Source organism: Anopheles merus, chromosome 2L (genome assembly GCF_017562075.2).
Source record: "Anopheles merus strain MAF chromosome 2L, AmerM5.1, whole genome shotgun sequence".
NCBI classification, from domain to species: domain Eukaryota; kingdom Metazoa; phylum Arthropoda; class Insecta; order Diptera; family Culicidae; genus Anopheles; species Anopheles merus.
The window spans coordinates 10,672,651-10,688,230 of NC_054083.1; the positions used below are offsets into that span (position 1 = coordinate 10,672,651).

At 41.5% G+C, this 15,580-nt stretch overlaps 1 protein-coding gene across 8 annotated transcripts in view; it reads left to right on the forward strand.

Moving 5' to 3' along the window:
- LOC121591537 (Down syndrome cell adhesion molecule-like protein Dscam2) overlaps positions 1-15,580 on the forward strand; it is a 101,570-nt gene that overhangs the window by 58,235 nt on the left and 27,755 nt on the right. For all 8 annotated transcript variants that reach the window (XM_041912162.1, XM_041912163.1, XM_041912165.1 and 5 more), the window contains exons 3-7: positions 2,650-2,811; positions 2,889-3,035; positions 4,784-4,901; positions 10,025-10,473; positions 11,587-11,731. In XM_041912162.1, coding sequence (XP_041768096.1) covers positions 2,650-2,811; positions 2,889-3,035; positions 4,784-4,901; positions 10,025-10,473; positions 11,587-11,731 — 1,021 coding nt within the window. The remainder of the gene's footprint in view (positions 1-2,649; positions 2,812-2,888; positions 3,036-4,783; positions 4,902-10,024; positions 10,474-11,586; positions 11,732-15,580) is intronic.

Consider the following 15,580-nt stretch of genomic DNA (forward strand, 5'->3'; position numbering starts at 1 on the left):
TTTTAGTAGATGAAAACTACTACTATTTGCCTATTTCAAGAAAGAATGAGTGTTAAAATCTCCTGCTATGTCAATGGAGAACACTTGTCCCAATGAAAGCTTTTTGTGTACGTCAGTGTTGAATGGTTGCAATTAAACCCAGCAACAACAACAACAACAACAACTACAATAATTTAAAAAATAGTGCCTGTGTAGTCAAAACCACAGGCAAATCGCCCTAGCAAAATAACTAGATGAAATTGAAAACAACTATCCAGAGTGAAAACAAAGTTGAATGTAAAAAAAGTAACAGCAACAACGCCATTCCACACCTCTGGACCGGGTTCTCCCCGCTGATTACGGTGGCATACGGTTGAGAAAAGAAAAATCTAACCGGTCGGAAACACGTCACGAGAAGTCATCTAATGAACCAACACCGGTCGGGCTTCACCGGAATCACCGGTTGGCGCCCTGTTCCGGTCGTTCAAACGAATGAATTTTGTTTTGCCATGGCTATTGCACTCTCCCTGGCCTGAGCTAGTGTGAAAGGGAGGGAGAAGAATGGGAGGTTGGAAGGGGTGCCAAAAGCACAACAAAATGGACGGGACCCATTGCCCACGCGTTCGTTTTTCTTTTGCCCTTTTTTTGTATTTCACCTTTTTGTGGAAACTTTTTGCCTTCTCGGTGCCATTTTTGGTTTTGCTCGTTTCCCGCCATTTTGCCATGGCTGGTTGTGCCTGTGAATGACTACAAGCCAGCCTTTATTTGGCGCGTCCCGGCACACGCTGACGGGTTCACACAGTGAGCAGTGTTGGGCAGCAAGCGCGCGAAGCATAACGACCAGCGTCAACGGGCACTAGTGCTTCGCTCTCGCTAATTACTTCGTAGCCTGGGCTAAGCATCGCTAAAACCATTGCTGAAACAGTTCGTTCCCTTCAACTGTTGGGTCTTTTCATCCCTGCTAGGTGAGGTCTTTTTACTTCCACTTGTCCACCCGTCTGCGCAGAACGTGGGGAAAGACACGCGCCGCACAGGTTTAATTACTCGCCCGGTGTACTTCGCTTTTCCAGCTAGGAAAAGACTTTCTTTAGGGTTGGATCTTTCTTCTCCCCACCTCTCCCCACTCTCACTTCCCTCTACTATCCCTATAGCACATCTTGTGTTCTTTTTGTCAGAGTAGATTTCTTTCATTTTCGTCTTAGCTGAAAATAACATGGAGACGATACAGCTTCGTCAACAGCAGCAGGTTCTGCTGCATTGCAGATTTAGGTGGAATAAAAGAAAGACAGTTGATAAAAAAAGAAACGAAAGAAAATTACCCGAGGGAACGTAAGAAATTTGCACGAAATTTACAGTATCACTGTATTTTTCAATCGCAAAGACATATAGCTTTATTGCAACTGCATAATAATGAATTTGTTGAAGAGAATTTTTACGAGCTAAAAATAGGTTATTAATAAAATAAAGGGAAATAGTAAATCTTACATAAAATTGATTTAATTCTTCTTCAATTCATGTGCACTGTGAGTGAATAAGCTAAGAACCGCGCCAAGTGTCATTCATTGTTTATTAAATAATGATCGTGATGATTATCCTAGATCATTAACTAAGTGTGAATTTGTATCTACACGTTGTTAAAGCACATGTTGATGATGAGGGAGTTTAAAAACAGGTAAATGTATGCAAAATTGTATTATTTTTTTCAGATCGCGTGTTGCATTAACAACACACACGATATTGGAAGTAAAAAAATACTGTACAGCAGCACCTACGCTTCATCTATACAATTTCACCATTTGCAAGCATCTAACGAACATGATGGAAAAAGGAATCCTTTACATTAGCCTTGTAATGAAAGGATCAACAGCAAAAAAGTTCTCACAAACCCAATCATATCACACTCATGGGTCAAACGAATGAAAAAGATACACCTCACAAACGTCTCAGCCCACACGCTGTTATAGCTAGGCCAAGAACCTTTTCTAAGAAAGACACTCGCTGACGTATCAGGTGTTACATTGATTATGACGAATGTAACGAAATAATAAAGATCCGTTTTATTTTTCGTAATATGATTGGGTTTGTCAGTCCGTGCCTAACCGTGCAGAGCGAAAAGGGTTCCAAAAGTCCTGTAGGCATTTTGCTCTTGTGTCACGTGGACGAGACGGGACCGAATTTTACTTGCTTTTTATGACAGCCAAAAAGACCTAGAAAATTGCTCCAATACAATAAAACGAGGGTTTCTAAACCTTTATTATTCGCAAAACATTCGAAAAGTTGATTGGTTCCCTGAAGGATTGGGGCAAAACCATCACTGCGTCATACTAATGTAGCCAATTCCTGATTCACGTGATATACTCCTAAACACGTTCTGTTATTATTTGCCGTAGGATCTAAAATCTTCTACAACTAGTCACTTCAATTGTTTTTAGTTTTCTAATGCGTTCGGTGAAGTCGATGCAATATCCGTACAAAACTATTGCAACATTGAAAACAACCAAGCAACTAAGTGAACACAGAGCGTACTTAAAATTTGTTTTTTTGTCTTGAATGCAATAATTAATTTACACATCATTATCAAAAAATATGATAAAATATCACTTTTACTGTTTCTGCGATTGATTTCATCAATTTTTTTATTTGTTTCCTTCATTTTTCCGCATCTTTCAGTGGTTGCTCAAGCATACAAAGTTGACGTTGAGGTGTTGGCAGCTTCCCGCGGCTGTACCGCGATCCTGCGTTGTGTAGTGCCTAATTTTGTTAAGGAGTTAGTACGGGTTGTCTCCTGGGTGCAGGAGCCGGCGTTCTACATTTATCCGTCGCTGCAAGGAGGTAAGATAAACCGGCTGCCCGGTAAAGTGTTGGTTTAAAGTGTAAGTTTATTTGTTTCGCCTCTTCTCCACCGACAGATGGCAAGTACCACCTGCTACCGACGGGCGAGCTGCTGATACACAATTTAGAGTATAACGATCGTTACCCATCCTACCGGTGTCGGACGATGCATAAACTCACGAGGCAGGTTGTCACAAGCAATTCGGCTAAGATACGGATGAACGGTAAGTATCGATCAGAGCTAACAAACCGTAAGACCGGAACCGTGTACGTTGTTTATTGAAGTCCGGTGTACGTTGTTGACCGAAACGAAAAATATACACTACAGTTATTGTATAAGATAAAAAAAAACAAACTTCATTCTGTTAGCTTTTTACATGTTAATTCTGCTAGTTAGCTCTGGTGTTAGAAAAAAATATAAGCAACCTGGGGTTTTCCAGCACATCAAGCCCTAAAATAGTTAACATGGAAACCGTATACGCGCTGATTCAAGTTAAAAATCTTTCCTCGGAAATATAACGTGTCAATGCACACTCCAATCGAGGTCATAAACATGGTTCTCGTTTCGGTTTTCACTTTCTATTTCATCCCACCATGCACAGCTATTTGTACGCCATGTCACCACAAACTAAGCTTAGACAAAATGTGTAACATGTCACACCCAAGCTGTAATGCGTTTCGGATGAAGAGAAGTATGAAAAGAAAATCTCCCATCATTCTTACGTTACCCAATGTTCCGAGCACTCTAACACTCGAGTAAAAAACTCCATCAGCCGTCCAGCAGTGTGACAATTTCGACGAGAAAGATCCGTTTCCGTTTACCCGTTTCCAGCGACACCCATTCTCAAACATAAACCGGCTTATGTCAGCTTGCGTTAGCGATGGACCTTCCATGGTCATGTCCGCCGTGTTGAATCTCAGTGATGTCGCAGTTTCCTTAATGGGATGATAGTAGAATGAAAGGGAAAACAAATGAAACAAACTAGAAACCACTTCATACAATTGCATCAAATGCTTTCTCGGGCTTCCATTCTTTTGTTTTGGACCGCTTCTTGTAACACTCCACAACTGCACTACACCACGTGCACCTTATCTGTGAGTGTTAGATAGGATTTTCCCCTTAACGTGCCAACGGAAGTAGCTGCTATTGGTCAGTGCCGAAAAACTTGCACCACAACATTTATTTCACGCTTCATAATAACAATGGGATTAAATCTTCAGAGTAACAGCTTCAAAAGTTGGATGTTATGACGCAAGAATGCAGATGATGCATCCGAAGGTATTGGGGATGTAAAAAATGGGGCAGTCGTATATAGTTGCAACTACATGAAGCAGTGGCGGAACTAACGGTAGGCGGACTAGGCGGTCGCCTGGGGCCCAGCCGATTTAGGGGCCCCGTAGATCGCTTTTCTATAGTATGCCGTATGGACAGAGTACTAGCGATAAGGGCCCCCGATGCTGGCGAATCATTTGCACCCATCCCACCTCCCCCCCCCCCCCGGCTGCAAAAATTTTAGAGCCTGTGACTGATGACGTATTTATTATTATAGCAGGACAGTCAGTCCAACAGATCCATTTGAGGCTTGAACCCATGAAGGGTATGTTGTTAAGTGGAACGAGTTAACACCAGGCCGGTCCAGTTTTATACATAATACAAAAAAATCAGATGCCGCACATGCTCAAAATGTCTAGTGCAGCTCAAAAGAAACGAAATTATAATTATCGACGCAATCAAACTCTATTCAACAATTGTACAAACTAAGTTACCTACTTACGGCCACAAAAGAAATCCCTACGCAAATAGCTCGCTCGGTTCTTTACGTCAAGGACTTAATGAATGCCGAGGACGAACAGTGTTAAACGATCTCGTCGAGTGAGCTTTGTTGCCCAACCTGCGCACTTACCGACGTCAGTTTTGTTTGATCTTTCTCTGAGACACAATTTCTTTTACATATTCCTTTTGTCCCGCCAGAACAACGAGGAATAGTTTCGCCAAGTGTCGTGGAGCATACGTCGCACGTCGCCGTGTCTCAGGACGAAGGAGCTGTGCTGCTGTGTGTCGCTCAAGGTTGTCCATCGCCAGAGTACCGGTAAGCAGAACTTTATTTCCTAATTTCTTTACTAACTATTGCGCTATTATTCTTCTTCTTCTTTGGCTCAACAACCGATGCCGGTCAAGGCCTGCCAACACACTTGTAGGGTTGGCTTTCAGTGACTTATTGATTTCCCCCCATAGCAGGTTAGTCAGTCCTACGTATGGCGGCACGGTCTATTCGGGACTTGAACCCATGACGGGCATGTTGTTAAGTCGTACGAGTTGACGACTGTACCATGAGACCGGCTATTGCGCTATTATTACCGCACAGATTTATCGGGTTATAATATGTATAAGTTCTTTGAAAAATATTTTCCTAGATCCTTTTCGTCAAATGTTGAATCCATTTTATCTATTTTTTCTTAACTATGAAATACTTACTGTGTACAGTATAGTACAGTGCATAAAGTTAAATAGTTCATGTTAAACGAATGAGATATTTTTTTTGATTTAAGACAACTTTCTCCAACCAGCCAATAATTATTAGTTTATAAAACGAACGTTTTGTAGTGTAATAGTTTTCTAAGCAATTTGAAAAGTTCATCATCAATATAAGCTATGTTTGGTTAAATTTATTAGGTGTCAAATGTTAGTATACTGTCAAATATAGTATACCTGTCTTTACCTCTCTTTCGATATATTCTCAAATACACTTGTTGCAAACTATTGCAACAGCACTCTTTCTTTCGCCCGTAGTAGTATTAGGTATTAAGTAACAAGCGTTTTCTTAAGCAGACTTTTGCGTCAGTCTATTGCGACGCTTAAAATCAATCGCTTGATTCGGGCTACCGCGAAAGAGTGGCCTTCGGTCATTGCCTTAGCCACGATGTTCGGGAGCCTTTGAGCGATCGGGAATATTAGGCTCGATCGGTATCGGATGCTTCCCACACTACGCGTTTGTACCGTGCTCTGTCGGGAATCACGGTAGATAACACCGACAGATCGAATCTAACGGTAATTATTATTATCAACACTATTTCCCTAAAGTTTCCTTAAGTTAAAACATTACTAACCCAAGACTGGCCTAGAGCACAGTTGCAGTTAATGAACCTAACCTTTACTTAATCTCTTTTCGTGTCATAGTCTGGGCTGGGCTACTTGTGCTATTATTTTATTTATTAAACATCAAATGTTTAGCATTAATTTAGATTCGAAGAATTCGACGAATCGTGAAATAAAAATTACAAAGTAAACACTCTTTGTTGAACACATGTACAGAAAGGCGGTTAATGTATTCAGGCCATACATTTGACAAATAATCACTGCTAAGGCATTTGCTTATCTGTGATGTGCCCATTGGTGAAACATACATTTTCTACGTGCTTGGAAATTTCACCGCAAAAAAGATAAAATAAAAAATCGAAAAAAAATCTACCAATAACGCCAACAATCAATGTTTTCCATCAATTTCCTCAGATTATCGCATTCCGCAGCATAATTCGCATACATTTCCTTGATTTCGACCTGCCTTTCGTGCCTTATTTGCCACCAAAATGATTATGTACGTATGCCTTTTGCGTGCCTTCAGTTCAGTCTATTTCCTTTTTTTATTTTACGCCTCTCCCGCAGTCTCAACTCAAAGAGATCGTTTTTTGCTTGTTAGGTTGACAACGGAGGAGAAAAATTAATTCAGTAGAGCGTCTGAGAAATCTCCGCACTGATTTCCATTGCAAATTATATCATGCTAGGGATTATTCTACTATACCGTCAGTTGTAGCAAAATCGAACCTTATCTTTACGTCATGGAACATATTCAATTGAGATCGGATTTTTGTTGCTAGCTAGATGTGGAATGTTTGGGTGTGCTTACATTTATTTAATTCATATTTCGACACAAAAAAGCCTCGTAAGAAGCTAGTAGAAGACATCCTTCCTAGCTTGATTTTGCATTCGCGTGCCCTTGTCCTGTTGTGTCCACTTGGGATAATTTAAAACGAATGACAAGCGTCTGTTTCCTAGCATCATCATGATTAATTGGATTTGGCTATTTTCATTCCTTTTTTTCCTTTCACATCCTACGTCGACCACTCTCCTGTAATGAATCACACCACTCGTCACTGTGCAGTGTTTGCAGGTCGATGGAGTTGTTTTTCGGTTGTTTTAATTTTTTCACACTCGATTTCCTTTCATCCACCCAACGGCACAAAACGCTCATCAGTTCGAGGGTCAAACGGAAAACACAACAACACATCACCATCAAACGTCGATTTGGGTTTCGGTGCAGCTGATCGACCCAAACTGTGACAGAGCCTCCATTCTTATGTACAAAGCTATATCAAAAGCATTTTTTTAAACTATTATCCAACCATCGGCGCCAGATGGTACTCTTACTGGCAATCGAGTATCGGTTAGTGTGTCGGATTTCGCTGGATGGGTTATCTAATCAGCTGAAATCTCCAATGCTCGTTAGCAGTTTTGTGAGATGTTATACAACATTTTAATTCCTCAGATGGAAAGAGAAACCTTTTTTTGTTGAGGGTCAATGCTGAACATGAAAACGAATCGTTAATTTATAATCCTCTGTTCATCAAGATTCGACTGCTTGCCCACTGCAGCACAGTGGTAATAGGAGGGACGATACCACTGCTCCAAGATCAGCCATTTTGTTTTACCTCGATTAACACACAAAGTCGCAGCGACAACGGGCGCCTGCCTCTAATCACCTCGGCACCAAGTTCATCAGCTTAGTGCTTAACCCTTGATTGCACAAAGCGCTCATCTGCCTTTCGTCTGCCCACTAGCAACCCTTCGTGGGCCGTCGAGTCGATCAGCAACCGGCAGCATCAACTGCAATTATATTCATTTCCGCTCGTTCGTAAATGATTGCTAATTACGGTTGGCGGAACAAGGCATCGTTTCCATTCACGACAGGGTTCCGCTCTGTCGGATCCTTCCGCAGGACAAGAACCCGGCGGCCTATTCCGGCCAAGCACATCGTGTCGGAAATGGGAAAACTTTGCACTCATTTTCCGTAAATCGCAAATGGCGTTTTTGTTTCGAGGCCTTAAAGTTTATTGGCTTAAGTATTCCGTTTCGCGGAGAGTGATTAAATGCGGACGATGCAGGGCAAACCTCTCTGGATAACTTTTTCCACACGCTTCTGGACTTTTGGCGGTTGTTAAATATTGCCTCATATATTGTTTCTCTTTTCTCTGTCAACTCGATCACAATACATTTTTATAAACAAAAACTAACGTTTTTGCGGTTTTGCAAGTAAAAACGTTTACAGCATAAAGATGAAAGTTTTCATATTTTCAAAACATTCAGACACTCGTTTATCAGTACCCCCAAACGATTTAATCTTATTTACGAATTAGATACACACCTTCGTTCGAAAAGTTGATGAAATTAATCGGTAAGCTGATGAACGTTTGTTCCTGCTTTGCAGTTCTCACGTTTTTCCCTCTACCTTGCCGACAAATGAATGCCAGCACAAAATTCAACCAAAGTAAAAGAAAAATCACTAGAACAAAACCGATCAGAATCAATCGAAAAGTACTTATCGGAAATGAAATCGAGAACTTTTTATTCGTGCGCTTTCCCCCGCATGTATTTTTTTTTCTTTACCTCACCATGCCTTGTCCTATTAAATTTGAAAGCAGAAAACAAACCACAAACTTGCAGACACGCAAGTTTTAAGCCTTCAGCTTTCGTGTTATTCTTTACGTTTTGTTTCCCTCTCTGACGACTGTTGCCGAACGAGGTTAAACGGAGAAAGACGCACATCCTAAACCCGGCGCTCTCAACCTCCAGACGCGAGAGTAATCTTTTTCAGCTTGTGTAGAACAAACTTTTCACTGCGCGACTTCTGAACAGGCAAAAGAGATAAAAAACAAATCCTTTCTGTTTTCCGGCAACTTTTGTGTTTTTGGTCATGTTCTCAAAGCGTTATTCGGTGCAGCATCTCCTTCTTTTCCTGCTTTGCCGGTCCTTGTTGGATTTTTGCCATTGTTTGCACAGCTCAATCGGACGGAAATTAATTTCAACATTCGATTGACTGCAGGACGACAAGCTGTGAAATCGACTTCGTGATGGTTGTAATCGAGCTCAGCAGACAAAGTTTTTGTTTAACACACTTTATAAAAGTTGGATAGACTGCCTGTAGGTATAATTTATCCGGCACTGTCTTCCAATATTCGTTGATGCGCTTACATACATATTAAAATGTGCCTTTAGAAAATTTAGAGGTTTTTAGTAACAAAACACAAGCGAACCCGTCACATAAATGTATCAAGTAAATTGATATTTTTTTCAAAAAGGTTTTATATCAGAGTGATGAGTACAAAGAGTTCTGCAAAACATTTATTACTTGATACAATTTATGGTAATTTAATTTATGATTCTTCTTCTATTTGGCGTAAATGTCCTATGCGGACATACCGGCCTATACAGGCTTTCGAGACTTTATCGAAACTCCATATTATTACGCGTCGCAATTGTTTGTAAAACTCGTTGAAAGAGAACACGTTTAAAAAGAAGACATGGAGGATACAAACAAAAAAATTTTAACGTGAAATAATTCTTTAGAGTTAATAGACAATTATGGAGGCATTCTCTGCAATAATACACTATTCTATAATGCCTTTAATCTTACAAAATAAATTTAGTGTTTTGCCAAATATTTCTTCGTCAACAAAATAAATGATATTGAGAATTAGTTATTTATTGATGTTAATTCCCAACCCATGCCCCAACACTATAAAATTCATAATTCAAGAAAAGTATGCCTTGTATACTTGATATCATATATATGTTGCATTTACAATTTACAGAAGAAATGTCTGAAGAACTGTTAGAACCGATAAATATTACATTAAATGTTCTATGTAAATATACACCGACGTGGCGCAATGTTTTGTTTCATAGATGCGCTGGATCTTAAAGCCGGACGGGATCAATCGGGAGCCGTCCTCCGCTGTTGGAATTTACTATCAACTAGCGTGGTATTAAATCTAAGAAAAGTTTATTTGATATCTGTTAGTATTTCTCAAGTTTTGGCTGTTTGAACTGAACAGCACAGTTTTTTTGTGTTTTGGGATCAAAAAATGAAGTACAACAATTTACATAAAATCACAGCATGTAATTTTAATTAAAATTCTGATTAAATGTCCTTTGCAGATGGTACACACACAACGGTCCCGAACCGATTCCCGTATCCTCTGGACCTCGGATACGATTGCTCGGTCCGGTGCTGGCAATCGAAGCCGTCACTGCCGAGGACGGTGGAGTCTACAAATGTTCTGCGTCGAATGCCGGTGGTGAAGCGAGTGCCGATCTGCGACTAACCGTGTCCACGCCGATTCACGTGGAAATCACTCCAAATGTACTCAGTGTACACATGGGAGGTACGGCGGAGTTTCGCTGCCTGGTCACTGCCAACGGAATGTCAGCGGGCCCGCAGCACATAACCTGGTTTAAAGATGGCCGCCAGCTGCCCAGTTCCGGGCGTGTGGGCGATACACTGCAGGTGACCGGAGTGACGCGTGAAGACAAGGGCATGTATCAGTGTGTAGTGCGTCGCCAGGAAGGGGATTCCTTCCAAGCATCAGCCGAATTGCAACTAGGAGGTAAGTGCACCACGAAGCTGCCAAATGGAAGCCCTACAAAATGAAAGGAATCTTGATTAGGTTTTGACACTGTGCTCTTTCTTGCGGTTGGTCTCAATTAGCTTCGCCAAAACCCATTAAACGCCATCGGTTAGTAAGAAGGTAATCATATTAAACGAGTATTCTAACCCACAAGCCTCGAAAATACCTTCGGAAGGGAGATTAGACAAGGACCCAAACGATCCTTTCGGTTATGATGATCTTTTTTCTTCTTCTTTCCTTCGCTGATAGGATTTCTACGACAAGCGATTTCATTCCGTGGAATTCATTTTCATAATTCACACCTTTATCCTCAGTTTAATAATCTCATCCCAATTCCAGTTCTTGGGGATTGCCCTAAAACAGTGAATTTAAAATTTCATCCCTTACGCTGCGCTGCGTTCTAAGAGAGCAACGTTTAATGATCAAAGATGGTACGCAACTGGTTATTAAATTTTTGCTCCACCACTTCTAAAATATACTCACAATAATGAAGCGAACGATATCTACAAACGAAGCGCGGACAACCATTTCCACTCCCTCATGGGCAAACATTACCCCATTTTCGTTTCGGCCAGGGGTCAGAACCGTAATTTTCGGTTTGTTGTCTCCATTTCCAGCACGTTCTGAAAGTGTTTGCTCTTGTGTTCGTGGCCTGTTTTAAATGGTCATAATTTTTCCAACCAAACCGTGAAGCGATTTATTCACACCTTTCACACCGCCGGAAGGCAAACCAAGCGCGAAGGTTTGGCGTTAGAAAAGATTTAACACATTTGGTTAAAAAAAGGCAGGGCACACGACAAAAAAACCTTCAAAATAGATGAAGTTTCTGCTTGTACGTCCCATCCTTCGACTGGTAATTTCTGCCCTGGTGCGGGTAGCAACCGCAAATTATTTCCACCCCGTCACTCTGCCATCTCGTTTACCAATGTCGCTACCAAGAGCAACCAGCGCAGGGTATAAAATTTTTTTTTTTATTTGATAATCACGAAATTTTCTACCACCTACTGGTTCAGCGAAAACCAACTTATTTATGAAAATTATTGCACGCCTCACTGATGTTGACGTTGCGCTTAATATGCTTCTGTTTTGTAGACGCACCCCCGTCATTGGTGTATAGCTTCATCGAACAAACACTGCAGCCTGGACCAGCTGTTTCGCTTAAATGTTCGGCACAAGGCAACCCGACGCCACAAATCGCCTGGACGCTGGATGGATTTCCGCTACCGACAAACGGCAGGTAAGGCAGTAGCATTGTGTTTTTAAGTTAGCAATGATATTCTTGAGAGTTGTATTTTTGGTAATTAACCCGACTCAATACTGCATACAAAAAGACAAATTTTGAATTAAAGTCTGCAACATGCGCCCAAGATTCCACCATTGTAAAATCTGACAAACTTTAACCAAGATATAAGAAAAAGAACTCTGCAAACACTTCTGCAAACACATATAGGCCGGATGTGTTTGATTTGGCAACTAAAAATATTCCTTTTTCATCCGTCTTCTGGCATTGCCAGGCAAATGCAAGGTTAAAAAGAAGAATTTCCCAACACACAACACCTTGCCGCATGGTTCACCGCAGCAATAATGTCGGGGCGGTTGATTCATTTCTATTTCGCATTTTCTCATTTTCTCGTGGCCGTATTTGAATAATCTCGTTTATCTTCATGTTTGCTGTAGCAGACATTGACGGGGCGTTTGAGTGGTTGGGATGGGATTCAATTTTTCCTTTCGCAGACCCGCCCCGCAGCTGGTAGCAGTATACCTATCCACTTCTCCACTTCTATCGGACAAGACCCCGTAGCAGAACCATTGCCATCATCGTCATCAGTAAAGTCGTAACGGTGCCGAGAAAGATGGGTTTTACTATGGAATCCATTTTTTCTAATTTCCTTCTTGCCTTTGCCAGCTTCCGGCAAGCATCATTTAACGGCATCTTGTACCCCCGGATAGCACACGGGGCGTTACAGCGGTAGTTGATCCTCTTTTTTTTGCTTCTTTATTTCATCACATTCCAGACAGGTAATACAAGAGAGAAAAGCATATCAACCTTCCGGCGTGTGCAATCAATAGTGGCATTGTGTATGTTATAATACAACGAATCCGGTTCGGGATCTCTGAGATCCGAAAAGCTGTAATTACGGTCTTTCGATATATTTTTTTTAAATATTATTATCAAGTAATTTTAAAAGGGCAGTAAATATTAACACTGTTGGTGAAATAAACTAAGCAAAGATGACCGATGTTTGCTAAAATATATCATCACCAAAGCAATCAATCATGTGCCATCACTTACACCCTTTCACATTCCTAATGAAATCATTTTCTCAAGTAGTCCTCTCGACCTCGGAAAACCTAAACTACATTCAGCGATACAAATATGTAGGGAACAAAAAACCGAAGACCTTTCCGGGACCCTTGCCCATGCCGATGCCCTCGAGGATGTACGATGTACGCGGAATGGGATCGTTTCCCAAATGGATTCTAAATCAAATAAAATTTATTAGTTCGTATGGAAATCAATCTTTGCCTTCGCTGTTAACCAACGGGTACCATCGATGCTTCAACCATCGTCCATGCATCGAACGATCCGAACGGATCGAAAGAAAGGGATTTCGTTCGTGTACTTCAATCGCTTTTCCAACTCTGCTCTCGGCAGTGTGTATGTGTGTATTCCCGCACGCTTTTACTTCCGGCCGCCGGATATCGAATCTTCGCACACGAAGCATTGGTTGGTACTGGGTAAGTCTCAGTGCGGGTCCGTCTTTGAAACGGTGCGGAATCGCGAAGCGTGTGGACGGACTATTGTGATTAATTAGTTTCTGTTCAAACGTTCCCCACCAACTCGAGTCGTGTGCTTCTCTGCTTATTGAAGTTTTTCTCCCTTGTCCAGGCCTGTGTCCAGCGTGGAATGAGAAGAAGCCTTCCGCAATGGAAAGCTCCAGCGACCAAAGCTTAACCTTCACAGTAAGGATGAACTTAGCCGTGCTCGTGTTGCTCATGGACGGCGAATCCTAAATTAATGACTTTTCCATGATGCGCCTCGCTTGGGACGTGACCACAGTAAACCGTTCCTGCCCGGTTGTTTTCCGCTCCACCGTTCTTAGGACGGCTTCATTGCATGAGTTTCATTTTGATCGATAGCACCGTGTTTGAGGTTGACGTGGGGATGTTTTTCTTGTGTCATGTCGGTGTCGGCAAACGTGCTGCAGTTGATCCGGAAGAATAATGAAACGAAGTAGACCGGGGCAAAAAAAACCCGTTAAAAAAGTTTAAACACGTCCGGACATGATGGCAATGCGCAGCTGGGTGCTGGAATAAGAAGCAAAGTGCCAAAAAACATACATTCAAAAGCTCGTCAAAAACGAGACTACCCGGTCGCGGTCGCACCCGGGTCTCTGCACCATTCGAGCTCACTCCTCAACACTCGGACACACCCTGACGAGGGTAGCATTTAAGTGCCATTTGATCTGTGGTTGATTGATTGATGGGCTTCTAGGTTCCGATCTAAGCCATCCGGAACGTAATGAACCGACAGGAGGGAAATTAAGTTGCCCTCAATTTTAATAAAGCGTTGCCAACATTGTATTGGTAATGAAATTAAAACAAACAGCTTTTTCCTAACATTCCAGAGCTGTGACAAACATCGCTGAAAAACGTTCGTAATAAATCTAATCCAGATCCTAAAAAGGCGAATAAAAACCAAATCAACGATTAATAACACTTTGTGCAATTAAAGACTGTGCTGAAATTGGTTCTGGAAGGAAGAGGATGGGGCCAACCATCTATTACTTAACTTGATAGCATACCCTCGTTCTGTGTCCGCTGTCTAAACCCACTTGACATACTTCCGCTAATTTTCACGTCAATCTGTGCGTTTATGTGTGTATGTGAGTGTATATCAACTCACAGCAATAGGAGCTTGCGCGAGTTTTTCTGCGAGTGACAATTTATCGCGGCAAATTTTAATCGCATAATCGTTAAAATCTAGCCTCTACTAAATTCAATTTGTTCTCTGACAAACTGTAAGAGCGTTGCCGTCCCTCTCGGAGGATGCGTTTGATGCCGTGCTCTTTTCTTTCCACGCTCACCCACCACCATCCTGTGCTAAAAGGTGTGCTGTAAATGCCGCTTAGCTCTGTTTCCTGATCCCGTTACCTAAGCCCACCAAGTGCGTACGACGCACAACCCGGCCTGGATAGGTAAAATGAAATGTAACGGAATATTTCAGCATGATAATTTAATTACACCCGACTCCAACCAGCCTGATCAGCCCCAACAGCACATAATCCGTGACCGTGCGGAAAACACCCGCTTACGATTCGCACTTTGGGTTTCGACGCGCCTTGCATCGCGGGTATGTCGGAAATGGGGAAAACACCGGATCTATCCTAGCCAAACTGCTGTTAAGGCATTTTCGATTGGGTGTGTTTACTGTTCGCCCTGTCGCGCGCCGTTTGCAAACAACCGCGTATCTTAGCAGGTACACGGTTAAAACGAAGTCGCTATTTGCAGACCCTACTCCACCTGCCTTTTCGCGGTGTTACAAGTTTGTTGGTTAAATGCTAAACGGTGTTGAGAAAATATTTTCATAAACATGGGTCCGTAAATACACGTTACAGATACAAGGAAGGGTTTGGTGGTGTGAATTTTTGTACTGTTTATGTACGTTGCATAGTAATGATGAATCAAATATGGCATTTAAAGACTTCTAGAGAAGGAACGATCATACAAACGCAACCCTTCCAGCAAGTATGAAAAGTCATGGAAAAAGGAAAATAATTTACGGAAATAGAGGTTTAAAAATAATATGTATAAACCAAGTACTTAATTATCAACAAAATCGTATCAAAATGATAGTTTTCCTTTGATATACTCTTTCAGGGTTAATAAAATAAGGAATATATTTTTATTCATCTTTATTTGTTTCGTTGTGTAGTTTTTCACTGACGATATCCCTCTAGCGTATCTCTATATTATCCCAAATTCGATATCCTTAGCTCGAAACTTTTGGGACCATTCTCTCTTGAGACCATAAAATCGTATGCAACTGATAGTTCGTTATGTTAGTAATACTTTCCTAAAAGCT